This window comes from Hypoxylon fragiforme (assembly GCF_022984875.1).
Source record: "Hypoxylon fragiforme strain CBS 206.31 chromosome Unknown GGS25scaffold_2, whole genome shotgun sequence".
Lineage (NCBI taxonomy): Eukaryota > Fungi > Ascomycota > Sordariomycetes > Xylariales > Hypoxylaceae > Hypoxylon > Hypoxylon fragiforme.
Window position 1 is genome coordinate 3,857,639 of NW_026054757.1, and position 23,153 is coordinate 3,880,791.

General features: G+C 47.8%; 5 protein-coding genes across 5 annotated transcripts; 2 read left to right on the forward strand and 3 right to left on the reverse strand.

Annotated features, from left to right (window-relative positions):
- The first annotated feature begins 7,331 nt into the window (after positions 1 to 7,331).
- On the forward strand, positions 7,332 to 10,463 carry GGS25DRAFT_148705 (uncharacterized protein). Its single transcript, XM_049256376.1, has 3 exons — positions 7,332 to 7,398; positions 7,556 to 8,359; positions 9,589 to 10,463. Exons 2-3 carry the CDS (start codon positions 7,894 to 7,896, stop codon positions 10,107 to 10,109), a joined length of 987 nt encoding a protein of 328 aa, XP_049120626.1. The 5' UTR covers positions 7,332 to 7,398; positions 7,556 to 7,893; the 3' UTR covers positions 10,110 to 10,463.
- On the reverse strand, positions 10,131 to 12,286 carry GGS25DRAFT_148654 (alpha-N-methyltransferase NTM1). Its single transcript, XM_049256375.1, has 4 exons — positions 11,656 to 12,286; positions 10,821 to 11,171; positions 10,283 to 10,693; positions 10,131 to 10,226 (listed from the first exon to the last, which is right to left on the reverse strand). Exons 1-3 carry the CDS (start codon positions 11,934 to 11,936, stop codon positions 10,564 to 10,566), a joined length of 762 nt encoding a protein of 253 aa, XP_049120627.1. The 5' UTR covers positions 11,937 to 12,286; the 3' UTR covers positions 10,131 to 10,226; positions 10,283 to 10,563.
- A 563-nt stretch (positions 12,287 to 12,849) lies between these two features.
- GGS25DRAFT_529504 (uncharacterized protein) lies at positions 12,850 to 13,654 on the reverse strand (the record flags this gene model as incomplete). Its single annotated transcript, XM_049265290.1, has 2 exons — positions 12,850 to 13,452; positions 13,538 to 13,654. 2 exons carry the CDS (start codon positions 13,652 to 13,654, stop codon positions 12,934 to 12,936), a joined length of 636 nt encoding a protein of 211 aa, XP_049120628.1. The 3' UTR covers positions 12,850 to 12,933.
- A 1,069-nt stretch (positions 13,655 to 14,723) lies between these two features.
- GGS25DRAFT_478361 (uncharacterized protein) lies at positions 14,724 to 19,336 on the reverse strand. The gene is made up of 4 exons (XM_049259930.1): positions 19,096 to 19,336; positions 18,882 to 18,999; positions 15,918 to 18,817; positions 14,724 to 15,862 (listed from the first exon to the last, which is right to left on the reverse strand). Exons 1-4 carry the CDS (start codon positions 19,099 to 19,101, stop codon positions 15,221 to 15,223), a joined length of 3,666 nt encoding a protein of 1,221 aa, XP_049120629.1. The 5' UTR covers positions 19,102 to 19,336; the 3' UTR covers positions 14,724 to 15,220.
- Positions 19,337 to 19,501: 165 nt separating this feature from the next.
- On the forward strand, positions 19,502 to 22,768 carry GGS25DRAFT_478362 (uncharacterized protein). The gene is made up of 3 exons (XM_049259931.1): positions 19,502 to 20,171; positions 20,224 to 22,438; positions 22,500 to 22,768. The coding sequence occupies exons 1-2, from the start codon at positions 19,827 to 19,829 to the stop codon at positions 22,249 to 22,251; spliced, it is 2,373 nt and encodes a 790-aa protein (XP_049120630.1). The 5' UTR covers positions 19,502 to 19,826; the 3' UTR covers positions 22,252 to 22,438; positions 22,500 to 22,768.
- The last annotated feature ends 385 nt before the right edge of the window (positions 22,769 to 23,153 follow it).

Here is a 23,153-nt window from a genome sequence, read left to right on the forward strand (position 1 = left end):
AATACACACATATGTACATACATCAATACCTACATGCCTAACTTAGATACTTACCTACATACAGTAGAAGAATCTAGTTACCTAGAGCCCATCGGGTTATGGAGCCTCAGGTATGATTCCGAAGCTTCCATATTCACGGTACATTTTGGCGGTCGCACGTCCTGATTGGAACCTCTCAGGCGGTACGGTACGAATGACCTGATATTGACCCAGGTTCTAAGATGCCGGCGTTATTTTTGTCGTGCTTAAGAAAATGGAACAGCGGTGGACAAGAATTATCGTCAACTGCAAGTCGTAGTACTGCAAGACCCTTTCAGCACTGCAACGCCAGCGCAGGCGTGCCGGAAGGGGCAGAACTAGTGGTCACTCAACGCCGATAGGCCACAACTCGTCACGGCTCGTCAGGAAGAGGATGAATGGGTTTGTAAATGGAGATCTCCGGTGGAGTCGCCGTGGTTGCTAAAGGGTTTAGAGGGTTTAGAGGGTCGACTAGGTGGGCGGGTAAAGGCTCCGCTCGTTCTAAACCGTTCTCCTAGTGTTAGACAATTTCGATGGAAGTGATCGACAAGTCACCGTAACCAGCCAAGAAAAACGTCAGTTGGCACCCCCAGGTCCAGAGTAATAAGTACAGTAAATGACCATACCAGTAAGAGGCGGTCACTCAAGAAACAATTGCTAGCCTCGGCGGGCAATTATCTGCTTGTCTGGGTAGTTTGGTTGTCTGGCTGGCAAGCTGGGTACGTGTGCCATACCGATTGCCACCTGGTTAAGCTTTGTTGGAACAAGCAGTTTGCCTACTCCTTCTACAGAGCAGTAGCATGGCCAGGACAACCGAGATCGACTTGGGAGATTGGCGGTCAGTACCGTAGCTTGCCTCCCTGGTAGTGACGAAGCAGAGGGCCTTTCTTTAGCTTGGTAGGTGAACTAAGCTAAGTTAGGCATAAGGCGTATCCGGCCAGCAACAAGGTGACGATAGAAGCAGGCGTTTTTCGGGGGAAGAGAGAAGAAGGGGGGGGGGCATGCAGGCCCTGGGGTATGTACATACCTATGCCACACACATGGTAAGATGTATGTCAGAAGGAACAGAATATTGTCTGTATGTATTGTACATATGTATGTAGGTAGGTACTTACCTACATAGTACTTACCCACATAGTACATAGATCAATACTAGGTACATCCATGGATATGTACTAGCGTAATAAGGAGTAAGGTAGGGAACAAGGAAGCAGGGAAACAGGGCAGCAGGGTTGACAGGGACGAGGGTAGAGCAATAGCGGCATACAAAATACGCTACTAGCGTGAATCCACCGCACCAGCGATGTCCTCGCAGCTTCCTCGATGTTCTGGCTAGTCCACGACCGCGGAAAGCGGGAAGGACCCTCCATCAACCGTCCTGTCTTCCTACCTAGCCAACTAGCCAACCCGACCTTTCAATGGCTAGGAGAGCACCTACCTAGTACCGTATGTATGTCAGCCGAACCTTACCACAATGCGGGAATACGTAATGTACTATTGACTTCGTATGCACCCATGGGTACACGTGGATATTTGTACTCGTACAGCAGCTAAGACAGAAACGTCTGGGCACTGTCAACCTTATTCGTCCATTAGCTATGGTGTTGTACATCTCCAGTCTTATACATATAAGGCAAGTACGTATGTACTAGTACTACTGTACCCCTATGTAGGTATGTATTCGGGTATACACATAATAAAGCACACTGCACCTACCTACGGTCCTACATGTGTAGGTTACTACATTGTATTGTATTGTACATTGTATTTTATAGTACCTAGTAGTATCCAGTAGTACACAATGCAATTAAGCTATTAAGGGTTAAGGTAAGGTAGGTACGCTAGACTGCCCTACATACAGTACAATTATTGCTACAATACATAGGAGGTAGGTACTATAGGTATGTATTGTCCCTAGCGTAGAAAATATCTAGGGACTAGAATTCTTGCATTGATCCTCCCAAGCCTCGAATTTTGCTACATTGACAACTCTCCGCCGCTGACCTACATGCAATTGTTCCCAACCCATCTTTTTTTTTTCTCCCTCTCCTTCGCTTTCCCCCCTCCCCCTTCACAACCCCCTTCCAACCTACATGGCCTACTACTACATAGCTAGCCTACCTATCTACCTACATGAAGCACAGTACCTCTACCTGCCTACCTATCTACCTAGCAGGTAGATCAAAAGCTATGAAGCCTTCAGGTGCCAACGTGCGGCCCGGTCGATTTGAGCCCAACCACCAGAACCATGTCTCAGTAATACTATGTAATGACAAAAAAGCCACCATGCCAGCCATGTCAGCATGACCAACAGTCCGCAGAAGGATCGCCGACACACGCAGACAGCTAGGTACCGCGGCTCGTTAGTGTAGTCTGTCATTTGCGGGGCGTAATGCATGACGAGACATGCACATTGCGATACTGTACTAAATATGTATGTAGTGTACACTAATCAGCCATGGGCTCAAACGCTCTAAAGGCGCGTAACGCAATGGGGGCACCTCCGTGTTGACAACACAATGCGAATGAGCTGCGTGACTTGCAACAGCTCATAAATTCGGAGCGTCACATCGCTCTTTCGACATGAGATCACCCAGCTTCCAGGTTGTCGTTGCTGCATCTCAATAGTCGCCCAACACGGCACCTCCCTGGCTGCTCGAACTTATCTCGTCTAGCTTTCACGGTAAAGCCGGCCGGCAAGGGAGAGGAAGTTTATTGTCATATTTCACTAGGTAAGCGCTCATGCCAGGGGTTTCTCTTGGCATCTTGATGGCCAGCCGGATCCGCAAAAGCATCATTTTAGAAGGAATGGAATGTAATGAAAGACGTACTATGTACATACATATATTAGTACGTACTCTTACTGGCAGGACAGGTACATAAGCGCGCACCCTGCATGGTGCGTATTCCGGAACTCGGGCTCGCGGGCTACGGCATTTTGGCCCATGCATATGTGTCATGTAGGTGCTAGGCCATCTATGATGTACGGGAACCTGTGAGTTCTGCAATCACCATGCGATGGTTCATGTTGCTCGTCGTGTGATGAGACCAGACCATTATCTGGTCCCGGTCGACATGTGTGGTGCACACCACGTAGGGTACCTTCGTCCCTGGCACCCTGCGGCCCTCTATGCGACCAGGGAACGCACCACATACTTACCTTGTACAGTTCTCTTGCGCGAGATTACGGCATTCTGTTTAGAGACCCATCAGCGCAAGGATCTCCCCTTCTTTGCTGCCAACCCGGCAGCCTGGATAGAAAGCCACACTCTAAACCTTGTCTGGTATAGTCCACTTCGGGCTGGGTGGCTTTTGGGTTGGAATTCCAAATCGAATGAATCGAATATTCCATGAGAGACAGAGTGTTTTGAAACCTCGTGGCAACGTGGCGCCCGATTTTCGTCAATAGCCGTTACGGAATACGACGAAACGACCAAAAGGACCACTACCTACCGAGGTAGTAGACAAGACAAATCTAGGTACGACATCTTAATATCTTAATTTCATGCCGTCACACGTCCGTGACGGTCGATCTCTCTTGCTGCTTAATCGATTCATACGTTGCATTTGCATTCTCTCACATCTCAAAACAAAATTTGCCATTGATCAATCACATCGTGGAAATACAAGATAGTTCCAAATGTTTCCGACGATGACAATGAACAAGGTACTAGGTTACAGTACTTGTCGAAGGAATTAATAAAAAGAAAAGCCTTACGAGAAGAACAGTAAAGAACAAAGATGGTAATCTACCATTATTTCGAATTATTTCGAATTAACCTTGTCCCTAGTCCTAATTTGCTTTTAATATGTCTTCCCCTGGATCTCTCGCAGTCGGAGAATATAATGACCAGTCCTATTCAATGCAGGAACAAGGAACGAAGCATTATGGAATGAGATAATTTCCATGTTCCGTCACCACTGACCAGGCTACGTATCTTGTCACATTGCGTTGGCTTCTGCAAAGAATACCTCGCTTACACGTCATTCTGCCCTATCTTCAACGATTTTTTGCTCGAGTCGAGACGTTTCTCAAGGTAGTAGCCGTTATTACCCAAAATCACGCGTACGGCGCGTACGGTAGTGCTCACTAGGGGTTTGCCCGCAGATCATGACAGACCCATTTTCGGCCTGACAGCCTGGAATAGCGTCATTGTTTTATTTAATCAAACCCAAGCTTGTTGGCTTTGATTACACATGGTAGTCATGGTAGTCATGGACTCATGGTAGTCATGGCAGTCCAGTACCAAATAAGTCAACAAACTTATTTTCGCGCCCCTGTTAATAGGTCTAATACCTAGTACTATGTAAGATTGCATTGGATATTGCGAATTCCCGTCGATGATGAATAATTCTGACCTGTTATACGATGCCATTTGCGATTAGCTGATCACGCTTCAGACATATATTGATAGAAGTATTAGACTAATGAAGACAGGTTACAAAAGAATCTACGGCGTCTATGTATGTTGAGATGTGAGAGATTCTCACCGGTACTACATGTACATACATGTACATAGGTGCCTAGCATTATGAGCTAGTTACCTAGTACTGTATATACACAGTGCAAGTATATTCTAGCAGTGGCTTCGCATCCCCGTGTCTTCGGGATGAGAAGCCAATGTTAGTAGGGGTTTTGGGGTTGACCGTTGTGTACTACTACAATATACTAGGTATGTAGGTACCTACCTTCCTAGTATTCAGTGCTATTATTCACTGACAGAAGTTCTACATAGGCGCTCATACAAGAATAATAAATAGCGCGGCATGCGCCTCGCTTGTTGAGAATTCAAAAGCAAAGACGTCCCGGGCCATCATCCTACCTAGTCATCCTTGCCATCCCAGGTCACCCATGATCCATCTACAATGTACATAGTTAGGTAGGTAGTATGTACCATAGTAAGTTACCCAGCAGTCTGGACTGGTCCCCCCCCCCTTCTGCCGAGTACTCCGTATCTGGATCTGGAGATTGAATTGAGGAGATGGGGGGCCGTGTCTCCCTTGGAGATTCTCAGATTCTGGAAGACCTTCCCAGCAACCTAGTATCATGTACGGCATGCAGAGCACTGCTGCAGCTAATAAGGATTGACTGCAGCTGCAAGCTCGGGGAACAGGGATTAAAACAACATGTACAGTATGTACAGCACGGCTCCCGCTATGAAATAGCAAATGGCTTCATGACCAACCTCGCTACATATACAACACCAAAAAACGACCTGTCACTTTTAACACTTGTTCCACGCAACTCTTCAAGGATTGGAGTCCCAGTTTCGTCAGGCTCACCGGTCGACAGTACTACTGTATAAACGCCATGAAACTCTAGATGATCGCTGTTCTTAGGTGATATTGGCATCAGCGGTGAGCAGCCAATCCTAGGTACTCACTACAGCCGGACTGCCTCTTACGGGGCTTTTAAAGTATGCAAGCAGTTATGACGGTATTGTGCTACGCAGCACCAGCATCAGTGACGATTCCGCATCTTCATGTCTTGTCGACACATGGCTGCCATGCCAAAATCCCCCCCGTGGCACCCCTACAAGTTGCACAAGCTGATCCGTACCGTTCGGAGTACATGAACCCATCCATATGGATAATATCGTCACTGTATCCATCGCCATCAGCAGCCAATGCAGAGACAGGTAGATTGCCAAAGACAATCGCTACCGAACATGTTATGTGTACCTACCAGAAAGGTACCGACCTAGGTAGGTTTTTAGGTACTAGGTAGTGTAGGTACCTATCTGGGTGCGCACGGGGATCTGCTATATTCAAACTGGAAGATGGAGCTAGTTATTGTTACGAACTCAGAGACATCATCGATTAATCACCGGGTCCCCCCCTTCAACAACTTGACAAGGATTTGGTGGCCTACCTACCAATGGCTACCATAGTACAGCCAACTGCCTATATCCCCTAGCTAGGTACCTAAATAGGTAGGTAGGTATGGCTGGTATGCACCTAGTAGCCAACCATCGCCACATGTACCGCGCAGGAGCCGAGTGGAGTATCCTCACGCGTCATTTCTTACTCTGAGCTTCCTAATCTACAGTGTTTCTGCTTGTCTCTGCTTTGCTTTTTCTTCTTCCAGATGTGGAACTCGATTCTGGAAGACTTACCCGCATCCTTCAGTGATCATGTGGTTCGTCAGTTTGGTTGGCTTACATGACCGCGGAACGGCACGATATCCACGAGTCAACTTTGCCAGTTCAGCTATCTTTTTTCTTGGCTCAGATCCATTGTGTCCGCCAACGAGGTCAACAAGGCCAAAGCTACCATGTAGTTATTGCCTAGGTACGCGGCAGAAAAAGACTTCAGCCGCCTGTAGGCTTCTTGATGGGGTACATACTATGGTACTAGGCATTGCATGCACATGAAGCTGTCGTGAGCGAGCCTAGTAGAGTGCAACAGTAGAGATCACCGCAAAGGGAAATCCGACCATTAACGATGCCTACACCGACACGTTTGAAAGCCTACATACCTAGGTACCTTTCCTACTTTTCCATCCGCATCCATGATCCGTTCCCCTCCCAACCTCCCAAGTCGCATTCTATGTCCGCAACCAAGTAGCATCGTCCACGCGACCTTGCTGTCGTGGATCCACGCGATTCGCAACAAGCGGTCACCAACCCAAAAAATGTCGCCCTTTTTACACAAATCTAGTTTCATTTTTATCTATCGCATCACCAAAGCCACACAGATAAAGCTTAAGCTAGCTCTACGCCGACTTTGTTTATTTGTTTACTTGTTTATTACCCACTGCAAAACCCCCTTATTACCGGATATGCTACCGGGTCGGCGACTACTGTCGCTATAAAGCAGGGGCATCAAAACATAAAAAGCCCCCCGGTTAAGACCAGGCGGTAAATAACTATCTAGGTTAGTTTTTTCTTTTCATGTCCGCCCTTCCATCGTACAAAGATATCAGCTTTCTATCCGATAGGTACCTACTGAATACCTACATACATGATAGTAGGTAGGTAATGATCTACGAGTAAATTATTATGTCTTAACCGACCCAGGTAGGTAGGTAGGTAGGTAAGTAGGTGCTTGGATAAGAGTGCTCTTTGCTTTTTCTTCTTCCTTTTTCAAGTATATCGTCGCATTCGACACGGGCCATACCTATCCGTCAAGCGACAGGAAGGGATGCGCCGAAAAGAAATAACCGCCATGAGACAACACGGCAACAGCAAGGTTTGACGGGAAAACACGTCAAATTCGTGCTTGCAGGTTCAGGCCAAACCACGATTAGACGAAAGACTAGGACTGCATACTTAGCAGGTAGTATATTTCCTCGGCTTCCAGGCCCGGGTTCCGTAAAATTCGGAATGGCGTCTAAAGCTTTTCTGACCTAATTAAAAAGAGAAAAAAAAAACCAAATTGGTAGCTATCCTTTTTCCTCTCCCCAATTCTTATCGTCCGCCTCATCCTCAAATAGGAACGAGGCGTAAAATAAATAAATCCACCCGGGCCATTTAGACTAGGTGGACTAGTCTTTTCGTACCTACATTGAAAAGGGGAGACTAAGAGTTTAGTTGAGGCGACCGATCCCGAACCCGAGTACCCGCTCTGTAGCCTCAACCGATTCGGCACGAGCAAAAGCTCATATCGAAAGAAACTAGTTCCTACAGAGTTTAGATCCCGAGGCTCAAAATCCCGCCTGGAAAGGAAGCAACGCGCAGCCTAGCCAACATCATACTTGGCACCTAACTTACCTACCTACCTACCTACCTACCTAGGAGCTCCGTACCTATTACCTAGCGACTGGAAACAATCCAATATTGGCGGATAACCCTATGTAATCCGGGCGAAACATCTTCACATCTATCCCTTTTATTAGGTAGTTAAGTACCTACTTACGAAAGAAAGACCGCAAAGATGTCCGACGTCGAGGCCAAGCCAGAGTTCCAGCAGTGGCACGTCACGTCGCCGTACCTGCACCTGCACTGCGGGCTAGGCGAGGGGCCGTACTACGAGGCGGCGACGCACAGCCTGCGGTTCGTGGACATCAAGAAGCGGCGGGTGCACGTCGTCAAGGACCTGAGCAACCCTGCGCCGGACCCCGCGTCCGCGTCCGACGTCGAGACCATCCAGCTCGACACGCCCGTCACCGTCACCGCCGACATCGACGGCGTCGACCCTAGCGAGCGCTTCCTCATCGGCGCCAAGTACGGCATCGCCGTCCTCGACCGCCGCGCCGGCACCTACCAGTACGTCGCCCGCTTCAGCGGAGCCGCCGCCGCCGACAACGAGCGTCTGCGCAGCAATGACGGCGCCGTCGATCCTCATGGCCGTTTTTGGCTCGGGACAATGACCGATATCGGTCTTGACTTGCAGCCCGAAGGTAAGGGTTCTTTTTTTTTTTTTTTTTTTTTTTCTTTTGGTGTCCGAGTTCAGTTCCACACTCGGGCCAGGATATTCTATCCTACATATGGTACCTATATCTCCCTACTCCATGATCATTATAGTTATCGTCGTCTATTATTGGTACCTAGATTTGCTATCCCTACCTCATACCTCGCTCTTCCCTATCCTATATTATAACTATCTATAATTCCTTCATTGCCCCCTCCTCCCCCTCCCCTTGTTTTTTTCTTTTCTGGTTTTTTTCCTTGTTTTTGCTTTCATTCATTCAATAGTTATTTCCCCATTCTTTAAAACCCTCCCCCTTATCGTCAGGGTTTACTTGTTGCCAGCCAGCCAGCCAGCCAGTCGCGAAAGGACAAGCAAGCAAGCACGCCAAAAAAAAATCGTTGGAAGTGGATATTTGGCCACATATCGCTGTCCTTATTTCGCATATGTGCTCTCTGGAATATAGGGTTTCTTTATTTTGTCTCCCCCCCCCTGGCCCTTGCTGCTTTTTCTTTCCTGGGATATCATTCTTATATAGGGCAGTATACCCTGCATGACAACGGATTATTCCTTGGAATAAGAGGAGGCAGGATGAGGGCTAAGAGAGAGAGAGAGAGAAAACCAAAGTTCTGTACTCGTCAAGGGGATCCTTTTTTCTTCTTCTTCTTCTTTTACTCCCTCGCTTTTTTTTCTGTCAGCTCTGTATGGCAGAAATCCACAAACCTCTTATCATGGAGACGGCGCCGGGCATGCCTCCGGCAGCGCACACATGGCTAGTGCCATGTCAATGACCAGGGCAATGGGGAGACGGATGATTGGTCCTAGCCCTTTCATACCTATAACTACATGCCGTGCGCTGGTTGTAAGCACGCTATGCCGCTGAATTAGGTACATGGGGGAGGGGGGGGTAGAGAAAGACATGGGAGACGTCTAAAAAAAATCCCATGGTCTTATGACTCCCTCCATGTAGGAATATTCAACTCAGCGCTACGCCGTAGCGTATAGTTAGTTATACGTCATCTTCCCAGTATCTATACTCCATACTCTACCTAGGGTACTTGCATCACTCACTATACCCCATCTCCTATCTCCTATACCCTAGTTACACCCTATACCACATATCTTAACCTTATGTACAATACCTTACCCCTTGTCTTATCTGGGCCAACCCGACCCCCCAAAAAAAAGACAAGAGGATCCACTTACCAAAAAGCCCCCCAGGCTCCCTCTTCCTCTTCGACGGCGCCCGCCCCGGCGTGTGCAAGCAGCACCCCGTCACGATCCCCAACTCGGTGAGCTGGTCGCCCGACCGCACAACCCTCTACTTCACCAACTCGACCGAGCGCCAGATCCTCGCCTTCCCCTACGACCCGCGCACCGGACACGTCGACACCACCACCACCTCCTCCTCCTCGTCGCCAACAGTCCTCTACCACCACCCCGGCCCCGGCGAGCCCGACGGCTGCCGCGTCGACGTCGACGGCTACCTCTGGCAGGCCGTCTACGGCGAGGGCCGCGTCCTCAAGATCTCCCCCCGCGGACAGGTCGTGGGCGAGATCAGGCTGCCGACGAGGAACGTCACGTGCACGCAGTTCGTGGGCACGGAGCTGCTCATCACGACGGCGGCGATGGAGGAGGGGGAGGGGACGGAGGAGGAGGTGCGGATGGGGGGCGCCTTGTTCAGGGTCGATGTTGGGGTTAAGGGGCTCGAGCCGTTTTTGTTCAAGTTGGGGGGCTCGTGAGGGAGGGAGGGTTGGACTGAGTTATGGTTTCATGGATGGTTTTGGTGGGCTGGTGGTGGCTTGTGGCTTGTGGTTGTGGTGGACGAGGGCCCGGGATGCTTGGAAATAGATACCTATCTACTTCGGTACCTAAGGTAGGCACTAGGTAGGTATAGGGGATGGGAAACACTTACCTGGGCACCTATTGGTAGATAGGTAGGCAAGAAAGAAGGATTAGGTAGGGTAGGGTAGGCAGGTAGGCAGGCAGGCAGGTATTTACGAGGTTTACATGAGCTAGAGCACTAGATTATATGCCTACTTAGGTACCTACCTACCTAACCTAAATGGTTATAGATGTCATGATACGGAGTGTCAAAAGCACAGTATTACTAGGTACTACTAGGTAAGTATGAATTTGTGCAATTTTCCTTTTTTTTCTTCTTTATTTTTTCTTTTTAGCCCCTTCATGAACGAATCAAGTCGCCTTGGGCTTCAGTGCATACATGCGCACGGGATATAGCTCATGGGGGAACCCATGCTGCAGCTCCGTGCGGATGATACGCAGTCCGGCCTCTTCGAAGATTCGTCTAAATGTTTCATCCAGTCTACGTGGATATAACGTGGCCGGTCTTGTCAGCTAAGGCCACCCATCATCGGGGGTGGAAAGATAAAAGAGAAGGAGTGTGTGTGTGAGAGAGAAAGAAAAAGAGAGAGGAGGCCATAAAAACTCACCGCGTAACACTGCTATCGATTTCATCGAATAAGTCTTCTTCGGACGTACTCAGGTTCTCCTTCACAACGATGACGCCCTTCGCCTGTCCGTCATCGTCGACACTCAGCGCGGCGCTGCATCGCCGTAGATACGCCTCAAGCTGGTGGTCAGTCAGATGGCCAAGACACCACTGGTTCCAGACCAGGTCGTACGTGGTTGTTGGATCGGGCCGCCATTCTTCAAGGCCGACATTGTAGATCTGGCCGACGCCCGGGCGACCCTCAAGCGCGGCGGTAAACTTGGCGATGGGCTCGACCACGTCGACTGTCTCTGCGATGTCTAGGAGTAGACCTTGGGTGATGCGTCCGATTCTGCGAACCCCTCCCGAAAAAGAAAAGGAGGAGGTTGTTTTAGTTTGAGCGCTTATGTTATGTGTTATGTGATTTACATGCATGCATGCATGTGAGATGTGAGCTGCATCTCCTGATCTTGTATTTTTCCTTCCATTATATCCTAGATATTTATTTCATGCATGCAAGAGTGGATAGATGGGGTAGGTGTGCATCGGAGTGAGTTAGGCACATTGTACTATATTCCAGAAAAATGCTATACATGAAACGACGAAGGAAAGAAAGATTGAAATAAATGAGGGGAAATCGGGGGGTTGGTTAGATGGGAACATGTACATATGTAGGTAGGAAATTCGTTTAGATGTAGGTGATGTAGGTGATGTAGGTGATGTAGGTAGGTACGCGAGGTAACACGACATAATAATCACAACGAATGACCCGAGGGGTGGAAGTAGAAGGAGAAGTAACAAAAAAAAAAAAGAAAAAAAAAAGTAAAACCACTTACCCAGCGCCGCCCTCCAAAGCCGCGTTGATGGTCTTGACACCCTGCTGTTTGCGGCCGAGCCCGATCTTAGACAGGAAGCCCTTAGAGCCCAGTAGGTCGATGCGCGAGACGCCCGGGTACCCGCCTAGCATGCCGTTGACGTCGGCATCAATCCCGGACCAGTACCGCCGCGAGTCATCGGGGCGGATCAGAGAGTCCGGCGCTATTGGAGATTCAGGTGCTTTTTCCTCTACAGCCTCAAATTCTTTCTGTGCCCCTCTTCTTCTTCTGGTGGTTGACATGGTGATGATGTCTGTAAACTAGTATGATATAAATCGATTGGCTGAGCGGTGATTTCAAGTTTCTTTCTCTTTCGATGCTCCTTGGCTTCCTTCCCAGGGAAGATGAATAATTACTATGAAAAGACAGCCCAGCCCTTAATCGGTGGCGGATAGGAGGTGAGGGGTGTTTTAGAGAAATGTTGGTGTTATTATTGACAGTGCATTTCGTGTCGCATGTACAATTGTCTTGTCTTATTTGTCCTTTACCGTGATCATTGATGGATGTGGGTGGTGCAAAGTTGAGAAAAGCTGGAGAGAGTTTGCTAGGTTGCAGGTTACCTACCTAGTTCGTATGACTTTCCGGCTATCACGTGCTTTGGATAAATGCCTTTTTCTTTTCCTTCCTTCCTTCCTTCGATCTTATAGTGGACACACCTTATGTATGTATCTAGCCTTAGATCTAGTGTAACCTCATGCGTGACTGCCTAATCTGCGTGTATTTATGTACAATACTTACTAACGTGAGGTAGCGTTACTTCGACGTTGTAGAATGCTTAATTAGACGTTCAATATTGGTTATTTAGACAACTTTGGTTAGTGGGAACCTTACTAAGACTGGATTTTATTATTTCAGCCCTGGACGATTATGTGGGTAGTTACAACTTGAAGTTTAGGTAGCCGCAGGTTATAGGAGTAGCATTACTTATACCTAGACAAGTACCTACGTATAAATGAAATGATTATTTACTTTCAAAGGGGAAAATATAAATATAAAATTTGGTGATTCGAATACGTATAATTGAGACATGGATTCAGATAGTTGCGGATATAAGTGCGAGGTGCCTAAAATAGTACCGATGTAGGCATGTAGGCATATGAAAGGGGGTAAAATAAATTCAAGGTCATGTCTAGTCCCTAACCCTTCCTTGAACAAGCCTTATCCAACATTGGCATTGGCATTGCCGTTAAAATTATCGTGATTTGGTCGAGATAGCCCGATGTGCCGGTGGTAGTAAAATCACCCACCATGACGTGCATCCTCGCTTTCATGGAATTCATCTCTCTTACCCCAACCACCCCAACCCTCACCATATCCTCCTCGTCCGCCCTCACCATAACCTCCTCGTCCACCCTCGCCATATCCCCCTCGGCCACCCTCGCCATATCCTCCCCGTTCACCTCCGTGCTGTTCATCTCTCTTGCCCCAGCCGCCCCGACCCTCACCGTATCCTCCCCGCTCCCCCTCTCCCCCACCCTCGTGGTTGCGGTGGTGCTCTTCCCTCTTGCCCCAGCCACCCCAGCCCTCACCATAGCCGTCATGACCGTCATAGCCGTCCCAGCCGCCGTAGCCTTCGTCGCCATGGTTGTTGTGGTGGTGGTCATGCCAGTGGTCGTCGTCCCGGGCAGCCATCTTCTTGCTGCCCTTCTCCCGGTGCTTCTCCTTCTCCTTGACGTCTTTCTTCTTCTCCTCGTCCTGGTGGTAGTGGTGGTCGTGGTAGTACCCTTCCTTGGCCTTGGAGTGCTCGTGCTTGCCCTCCTAAACAGGTTTGGTCAGCGATTATGCACATGTAAGTTGAATGAACGTGGGGAGGGTAAATTTTGTAGGAGAAGATAGTATTTACCTCAATGGGAGAACGCTCTCCTACTGGTGCCACGGCATCGGTGGCAGCGGTCGGGGTAGCGAGGGCATTGGCGTTGAAGAGCAGGACGGCTGCTAAGAAGGATTTGGTGATCTGCATAGTGCAGGTGTAGATGAAGTATAATAAGTGATTATAGTAAAGGAAGTGTGTTATATCTTTGAATATCTTCAATTCATTGGGAAACTGAGTATAATCTTTATGCTGCACATAATAATATCTCAAATCAGAGGGGACTGGGCAGTCCTCTTATATTCATCGCAGGACAGGGACTGGACAAGGCGTTGTGTAGCATTTCCCCCTTTCTTCATCAACAAGACTGAGACAATAATTTAAGTTTGCTGTTGACGACAACGATATCTCGTTGTCATGCTGTTATGTATGTTTACGCTGCTACGACTTGTTGTCTAAGAACCCAGAATCTGTTATAGCAGCATACCTTACCAAGCCAGCCTTCCAGAGCGGAAGAACGACAGCACTATTCGCATAGGATGACGCCACTCTAACCCAAGTAAAGTTTTTCTTTCCAAGAATGTAGCCATGTGAATAACAAATAGTTATATCTCTCAATGGTATGCAGGGAATGGGATGTGTGGGCGCGAGTGGATATCAGAAGCTGAAGGGCGTGTTGTAGAAACATCGCATTTCTAAGGGATGCCAAGTTTAGACGATGACCCAGTTCTAGTTAATGTTCATTACAGTACGAAGTAGTTACCCATTCCAGCAGCAAGGGTGAATTAGCCAAGATTACCAAGTCCAGGGCAGTGGTGTTAACTCTAAAGTCTAAGTTTGACATGTTAAATGGTAACAGTAAAACAGTAAAACAATTGTGGGCAAGCTTCCGACACTTCCGTCTAGCTTCACGATTGTCGGGTCAAGTACGTGAAGTCATAATCTGCCTATTTTTATGACTGTAAAATTTACAACTTACTCTAGAGTGACATGACACCGGGTTGTGATTGAACCTTGAACTTACCCAGATTGATGTTTTCTTACCAAGTGACGCTTTTATTACTGACAAGCCCGGACCGTGACGTGAATATGAGAGCCGCTAGATGCAATATGAGAACGACCGAGAACATACTAGGTACTACATATGTATCTATATGGACACAAAGGTTAATTTGCTTGGTAATACAGCTCTGGAGGTGATATCTAACCATCATAACTCCCCAAAAGATCTTAGGTAGAATAAGCCAACCCCTTTAGTCCAAAACCTTGACTGTTGTCGACTTTTATGTAGTAATCCTCAGTATCATATTGAATCTTGATTTGAAATTGCTCGAGTAAAGAAAGAAGCACGTATTGATTTGGTGTTTGTAATTAATAGGGATCAAAATTGAATTGAGTCTATATATCATTAATCTTCCTGAGAATGGAATACGCCACGAGAGGGTATCAGTCCTGGTCTAGAAATGTAGAAGTGTATGGAGGCGTCCAAAGCTCGGCTGAAAAAAATGTATAGAAAGGCAACAAAAACATCCACACGGTAAAAATTCTTTTTTTAATACACCGATATTACTGTCAAACCCCAACCATGGCCAATTTCTTTGCCAATTTATTTTCCAGTATATAAGCCCATGCATAAGTAGGCTATTAAGTCTTCGGAGGAATTGCCGCTGTTTTGTGTGCTTTGGAAGCTAGACGTCATCGCTGATGCAGGCCGGCCTATAGTACGTAACCATTGGCACTGACACAAGTCCATTCGCGGACACCCATGCCTTCCTCAAGCTCTACACACCACCACAGTGCTTCTTTGGCTTTGTCTGGCTGTCCGCTCTCTTCATGTACTTTAGCCATGGCAAACCATGCATCTGAATAGTTCCATCCGGTGCCTAATTTAGTGAGCCCGGATAGTAATCCATAAGCTCTATCTCGAGCGGCAAGTCGATCAATTAAGGGTAAAGAAGTTGCTTTGTAAGGTGCTGGTAGCTCTTCTGCCGACGGACTATCCGAGTCATAAGCATCCGAAGATGCCTTGTCCAATGGCGGTGAGCCTGAGCCATCCGTTGCGACGCCCCCAAGCCCCAAAGGTGTTGATGGTAGGGTCGGGATATTTCCACTTTGGCTTGTATTGGTGCCTGGCTTTCGAGAACTAGGACTTGCTTGGCCAAGGTTGGTTGATTGGCCGTCCGGCAAGGTGATGCCTGGGATTGCAGGGGGTGGAAGAAGCGCTTCGTTGTAGATATCGAGGAGGATATTGGACAGTCCAACAATAGCTGGAGGGTGGTCGGGGTAGTGCATTAGAGCTTCTTCGAAGTGGTCTCTCGCTATAAAGGGCGTCTCTTCTTCAATTGCCAGTTGACCCATCTATTTCAAGTTAGCATTTATTTTTATATCCTAGGACGGAGTTTCAACATCATACCTCGCTCAACACATCACCCCAAAGTTCCTCGACAGACTTTCTCCCGCCCCAACCTGGATCGCGCAAGCCTACAGAACCGCTTCCGTCTTTAGCGACATCAGCTTCTAGAGCGTCTACCAACTTCTTCGCTTCATCAACTGCACCCTTAGCATCACCATACATTTCAGCACGGCGGTAGAATGCAGCAATCATTAGCCACACTTTGATGAGTATGGTCTGCCTCTGCTGCTTAACTTGCTCCTTCGAAAAGTGAATAGTCGGTAGTGGACTTGGGGTTGAAAGAGATTCCAGGATTAGACTGTCGGAACCACCTGCGGACCCCTTGGTCGAGGAAGCAGACGAGTCAAACCGTAGCAGTCCACGGCCTTTATTAGAGAATGACTGCTGTCGAGATATGTCGCTCTTGCTGCCCCATGCAAAGGCATCTACTTGCTCTTGGCCTGCCGCATTGGGTACTGGCGTATAGTAATCTTCACCGTCTACAACACTTGGAGGATGAGGCACGGGCCCGCTGCTAGAGCCTCGCCGGGGCTGAGCGCTTGGTTCTCGCTTCTTCAAGCTATTTCGTCTCGTAGAATCGCTGCGCCCCCGAACGCTTGATGACCTCCTAGACCGTCGAGACTCACTAGCCTCGCCGTTTTCCTTCGTAACTTGTATTGAGGGAGCAGCGGTAGTGGGACTGATAGTAGTCTGGGTGGTTTGAGGCCTTTCGGTCTGGGTAGTAGATCTACCGATTTCCGTAACACTACCTCGTCTAGGGTCTTGAGACGGCTTCTCTGATCTGCTGCCAAAAATGCTACCACGAAGAGTCCTGACGGTGCCAGCTGAACTTTTTGGTGGAACTCGCATCGTTGAGTTTTGGGCTGTTGGCGGTGGTCTTGGGGGAGAATCGCTAAACAGCCTCATGTACAAAACCAGTAACTCGTGACTTGCGTTCACTGCAACTTCTGGTCCTTCCAACAATTCTAGTAAAGCAAGCTGGGTCATTTTTACTTCGATCATCCCCTCCTTTTCGAGATCATCCATTTCGTCTACAAGCCCCCTCGATTGATCATTCTCGCTCCGAGCTTCTGCCTCGTTAAGGTGTTCGCTTCGGAATGTGCCTTGTAGGTTTTGTGACCCAAACAGTATAGTTGGGTCGTCAAATTGCTCAAATGCCCCTTCACAAGCTCTAGCAGCCATGATGAAGTCTTGTCTGGCGCTTAGAAGAATTGAAAGCAAGTGCCACACGGGTATCAGCGAGCGCTCCCGCCAGTATGACCGAGACTCGAAAGCATGGTCTCCAGCCTTCTTATTGGACATAAGGGCAGCTTTGACGATGTCAATGGCCGCGGTCAGTTCCCGTTGCTCCGCCAGTAGTAGACCAAGGGTGAACAAGGTTCTGATGTCTGTGGGATTTCCGTTTTCTGGTGACAAAGATTTTTGGAAGCTCCGAATGGCCTTACTCTGAGTTTCGGTCCTCACAGACGCATCATGGGTTGCTCGGGACCACTGCGACTGTGAAATGCCTATGGCTTGCCATGCCAAGGCATACATCCGAGATGAGATCCTTGGATGTAATATGACACCATTGCCATCCTCCTCAATCAGTGTCGTAATATTCTCTTGCGCATTGGGAACCGGAGAGGGCAATTTCTGCAGCATTCCTTCTAATTCAATTCCTAGACCATGTGCCTTTTCCGCCGCATCCCGGAAGCCATATTTGCAGAGTGCCATAATTGCTTGTGAAATTGTCTCTAAAACGGTTGAATCGTCATCAAGACTTGGCTCCGGATGGCCAGTCTTATCAACCCGGGCTTTCCCTTTTTTGACAATCTCCAAGTAGGAATCGAACGCGCGGAAAGCTAGGTCAAATTCAGCAATTGAGAGGTGAACTGTGAATAGATGTCGTAGAATGGCGGTAGAATGAAACGTTTTAGTTGCGGCCCGGTATAGAATGTCTAGTACGCCACGGCTTAGGCCCTCTTTGCCACCGGGCCCGAGATCTTGCTCGTACCAATCACGACCGCCGAGTACACTCCAGTTCTTCATTACAAGCGTGACGAAGTCTTCCACTTCTTGTCTTTGCTCTTCGGCTCGCGGGAAGGAGGTTTCGCTTAGAAGTAATCCTTCGTAAGCTGTCTCAACCTTCTTCAACTCCACCCGTAGCTGGCTTCTAGCCGATGATTCGTTGGTAACATCGACAGACCCAGTTGGGAACGGCAAATCCAACTGCAAAATCCCAGAAACAGCAGCGTAGTATTCATCCCACACCCTCCTTCTCGGCACAGCTCCACGAAAGCCATACCCACCCGCAAGAGGGGTGCCTTGAGCCTTGGCAACTTCCCAGTATTTCGCCCAGGAACGAAAGGGAGTCAATGAGTCTGCGTCCTCGAGGGTCTTCTCACCCTTTTCCAGAGCTTGGGATTGTAGCATGCAGTATTCGGTCAGAAAAAGTTCAGCCCAAAATCGCAGCTGCTTCCGACTCTTTTGATTCAACCATGCATGAGACAGGGAGGCCAACGCCGATTGGAATATAGCAAGCGCTTCAATCCTCCCACCACTCCGTGCAAGGCAGTTCGCCTTCAGGTAAGTAGCTTTCAGGGAGCATACTTTGGTCCATTCAGCAGTATTGTCCAGCTGGTCGAGTTGAGTAGCTTCGTTATCCAAATTTTGTGATAATCGTTCAGATGCACGATCGTAGTCGCCAACGGTCCAGTGAAGCCATCCTACGCAGACTTGAGCTTGATATTTATCTTCGTTGTAGGTGGTCTCGGCATCGATGGCACTAAGTAATCTCGGGACTAATTGTGCCACATCTAGATCCTGAGCAGAAACGGCGGTTGCAGGTCTCGACTCGGACTTCTGCTTCTGGGAGGCTTTTACGATAGCATATTCGATCTCTGCGGTTGTCGTGAGGCCTAGGAATAGGTATTGGATTAGAAAATGTTTCGGTAAAAGAAGGGGAACACATTGGAATCGTACATATCCTATCAGTGGCATGTTTACGAATCTTTCGCACGAGTTCTGGCACATCATCCCATCTCCCTTCACATCTAGCGTCCTCCAACCGACTTAGGTATGGCACTACCTTGGCCGTTTTCTATAATATGTTGAGTGAGCAAATCGTTAAGGAAAAGGGAGAGGAGAGCAGCTAGGCAAGAAGGGAGGAGAGGGGAGGGGAGGAGATAGAACGCACACTCATATTGACTGACGATCGAGGTCTGGGCAAACGCGCTGATTGTCAATGATGAAGTCTCTCGAATATCATCTCGACCACATAATACAACTATGATCTAGAAGTGTTATCATATAAGCCGAGTTTGTCGGAACTATGCCCGGGGGTCAGATTGTTATTAGAAATAAGTTACCCCCGAGTGTCAACGCGGCCGTGCAGTTCTCGAAATTAAATGTTGCCAAGGAAAGTAGGGGAAAGTGCCTATGTCATGGCTTGCTAAAAGGGGATATATGCATTTATATAGTATAATATGTCGTGTAACACGTTCCTGATCCACAATCCTACATGGACCGGGTCAGCTTCTATAGACCCGCTAAAAAGTTTAGTTATCGATTAAAAAAAAAAAGGTCGACGATTGCAATTGCGACCAGAACAAGATTGAAGATTGTGACAACTTCAACATTCTTTATTTCTCATCTTTTTATTTTTTTTTAAAGTTTGAGACTTTTGGTTTTACAATTTAACTCTATTTCAGACCCTACATCCCGCATCCTGCATAACAGCATCAATGATGTGTGCTTATATGTAATTGGATATAACCCTGGAGATTCAATTCTGATCAAAAACATGATCATACTCATATGAATATATGAATATATGAATCTATATAAAGCCAACTGTTCATTAGCCAGTTCGGTTTCAAGAGAAGATTTATTTATCAATAATCAAATATACCAAATATACCTCAGATCATGGCATTCTCTGCACTCCCGCCTGAGCTGCGCAGCCTCTGTCGGAGGTTGACATCGACCAAAGCAGAGCGGCTTCCAGCCCTACTACCCTCTCTCCTCAAGGATATATTACGTTGTCAAGAGCCGCTATCGAAACCTCAAGAAGCAAAATCTTCTGAAGGTTCTACCGAATCTGCGGTGCTCGTACATAAGCTTAAGACTCAAATATCCACGCTCTTAAACAGCAGAACTGCCCAAGGTCGTTTTGTTGGAGTGGCTCTTGTCAAGGCTGTCATGGAAACTGGCGGCTGGGAGTGTCTTCGAACATCCGAGTCATGGGTTCGAGGGCTGTTGTCTGTTCTCCAAGTAAGTTTCTATATGCCACGTGAGATTAATCACAACCACTAACAGATAATAGAGGAAGGACCCTGCAGTTAACAAGGGTCTATGTGTTGTGACTGTAGTCAAGATATATTCTTTGATGCATGCGTACCCAACCCTGGTACGAGAGATTGTGACACCCACTCTCCCAACATTTGCGACGGCATGTCTACAAATATTGAAGCCTCCTGTATCTAGCAAGGCTGCTAAGGCGCCTTACAACCTCGTCGAGACTATATTTGAGGCCCTTTCAACTCTACTTCCATTATACCCGACTACTTTGCGTCAGTTTGCCGGCAAGATCAGAGCTGAGACTCGATTATATGTTACCCCTACTATCTCAGACGGCGTTATAATCCCAGCATCTTTACAAGCAAGCAGTCGACACATCGCCCTGAGGCTACACATGACGGCGGCAAAGGGTGGAGATTCGACTGAATGGGCAAAGCATTTAGATGGACTTATCAAGGCTTTTCATTTTACAGCTGGTCTGGTCTTGCGCGGCGTGATAGAGAACTGGGAGCCAATATCGGGCCACGTATCAGACTATACACCACAGCAGATGGATTTCAATAAAGATCCCCAAGGTGATGGTACTGGTCCAGATCAGTTCCCCTCATGGACTGGCATCTACGCAGGCAGTCAAAGAATGATCGGCCAACTGGATTTTATTGGCGAATACCTCCGGTGCCGTACAAAAACTGCCGTTACTATTCCGGTTGGTGCTATTGTCGACATTGTTACGAGGATGTCCTCGATTTTCCCACCGACTCCCGGGAGAGAAAAGTCGGGGTTGGTCCAAATGAATCCAGCTGTTGGCAGAGAGGAAAAGGATGAGTTGTGGACAGTTTTTCCGGATATCCAACTCGCCACAATGAAACTACTTCTCGTTGTAATACAACGACTAGGGAGAAATTTTGCACCAGTAGCCCCGGAATCGCTTGAGCAGCTACTACGAATGTTCGAATCAAGCTATCGTCTACCTGAGATTCGGATGATAGTATTCCATCTAACCAGAGAGATACTTGAAATTTGTGGGCCGACGATGCCAAAGCTCACAGTCGAGGGTCTAAGTTTGATTATCAAAACATGTTGTAGGGATCTCTTAGGCTCCGCAGGTCACCTCAAACGTCCCAAACTGTCAACCTCTACTCCTCAGGGCGGAGCAAAACCCAAGTCAGTCACTCAGAATGTAGACGCTTTTCTCAGCAACAAAACAGAAAATGAATCATTGGTCGTGTCGCTAAACGCGGATCATGTTTCGGCCGCTGCGAAACTCTTGACTACTCTATTCAGCCATGTACCTCAGCAACATCTTCCATCCTCTCTTCGAGCTCAAATGCTTAGAACAGCTATCCTAGCCCAGATCAAGGAGGCCCAGGTGGCAAGCGTACTACATCCGTCACGAGACAGAAGTGGTAGAACACCACAAGTGATACTACCCTATCTTACTCAACAATTTCCTCGTGATGAGTGTGTCGAAATTCTACGCTTCAATTTCCGACCGATAGCGACGGGATTTGGGAATAATATCATGGATCTTGACGACACGCTACACGAAGACGAGCTGGAAGAGGAGTCTTCCGCCAATGGTTTCACATTTGACAAACTATCCGAACCCTCTTTTACAAACCCTCGAGATATACTAGCAGCAACAACGGCCAAGTCCACCGAAGTACAGCGAGCCTCTTCTCCTGTACCAGATACCGAGCCCGTAGCAAAAGCCCCGAATCCGTTCCTCCCTATGTCGTCTTCAAAAGCAACTATCTCGTCTGAGGTTCGTACTTCAGTCGTGCAGCCATCGCTCTCGACCAACTCGCTTAAGCGGAAGAGCGAGGAGGCGGATATTGCTGTTGCAAAACGGGTCGAGATCGACACGTCGACAATCATCAACGCTCCAGCACCAACGACTATCGCCCCGCCGATCCAAGCTCCCACGACGCTCGGTGTGGGGGGCGACCAGGAGAGCGACGGGGAAAGCGATAACGAGAGTGCTCATCTTAATATGGAACTCGACACTGACGAGGAGGAGGAGGATAATGGCGACGGGGGAGAGGAAGTCTGAAAGGCTAACGAATGGGCTCTCGAGCCGATTTGTTTTGTGCATGGCGTCACATTCGGTAACTTGGCGGAGGTACCGCCGTGCGTTCCGGGTAAAGTGATCCCACGCTTGCATCTTTCCATAATATATGTACCTACCTCCAACCAAGAAAGATATATCGATATTGTGCTGCAGTGCTATACGTACCTAGGTAAACCACCTACCTGCTCAGGTAGATAGATAAATAGATATTAATCGGCATTATCTCGCAGAATGCAAGGCACCGCCGTCTCCCGTCTCGTTTCACAACGCAGACCGCGTAATTCAATCTTCTTATGTTGTTAGATTGCAGTTGATGAGGACGTCGTGGGGGAGGTTGAGGGTGGGTTGGCCACGCGAGCTGGCTCCTTTTAAGGGTTCATCGTGATTTTGACTTTGGGTATACTAGGTACCTACCTACTGTAGTACTATTTCATCAATGATACATATAAGAGACACGCCACTATGTTATGTAGACGGCTACGTAGGCACTCTACAGGCCTAGAAGCTACTATTTATATTACTTCCATCCCGAGAGATAGGGTAAATATAAATATAGATGAACGCGATCACATATACGAAAGCGGACAGGTCAATAACGGTCATATAAGTTTTTTGATATTCTTTGATCTTGAACTCGGAAATAAATATGCCTAGGGACACAAGTGATTATCTCAATTTTCAGTGCCTACCTACATAGCAAGTAGGTACCTGACCTTAGGTAGGTATGTAGGTAATCCCGTATCACCAGACGGTCCAGCATATGTATCCGATACATTCAATGTTAGTACATAATATAGATACCTACCTAGGTAGGTAGGTATCTATGTATTGAAGGTCATCATGATGTGTGTATCGTTTCGGTACCTTTCCTATGAAACCGCAAG

Coding starts and splice junctions, on each gene's coding strand:
- GGS25DRAFT_478361 (XM_049259930.1), bottom strand. Junction 18,818..18,881: donor ACATGCCACTGATAGGATAT/GTACGATTCCAA, acceptor ACCTATTCCTAG/GCCTCACGACAACCGCAGAG. Junction 15,863..15,917: donor GGGGTGATGTGTTGAGCGAG/GTATGATGTTGA, acceptor AACTTGAAATAG/ATGGGTCAACTGGCAATTGA.
- GGS25DRAFT_478362 (XM_049259931.1), top strand. CDS start 19,827: ATGGCATTCTCTGCACTCCCGCCTGAGCTGCGCAGCCTCTGTCGGAGG. Junction 20,172..20,223: donor GGCTGTTGTCTGTTCTCCAA/GTAAGTTTCTAT, acceptor AACAGATAATAG/AGGAAGGACCCTGCAGTTAA.
- GGS25DRAFT_148654 (XM_049256375.1), bottom strand. CDS start 11,936: ATGTCAACCACCAGAAGAAGAAGAGGGGCACAGAAAGAATTTGAGGCT. Junction 11,172..11,655: donor GCTTTGGAGGGCGGCGCTGG/GTAAGTGGTTTT, acceptor AGGGGTTCGCAG/AATCGGACGCATCACCCAAG. Junction 10,694..10,820: donor ATCGATAGCAGTGTTACGCG/GTGAGTTTTTAT, acceptor ATATCCACGTAG/ACTGGATGAAACATTTAGAC.
- GGS25DRAFT_148705 (XM_049256376.1), top strand. CDS start 7,894: ATGTCCGACGTCGAGGCCAAGCCAGAGTTCCAGCAGTGGCACGTCACG. Junction 8,360..9,588: donor TCTTGACTTGCAGCCCGAAG/GTAAGGGTTCTT, acceptor AAAGCCCCCCAG/GCTCCCTCTTCCTCTTCGAC.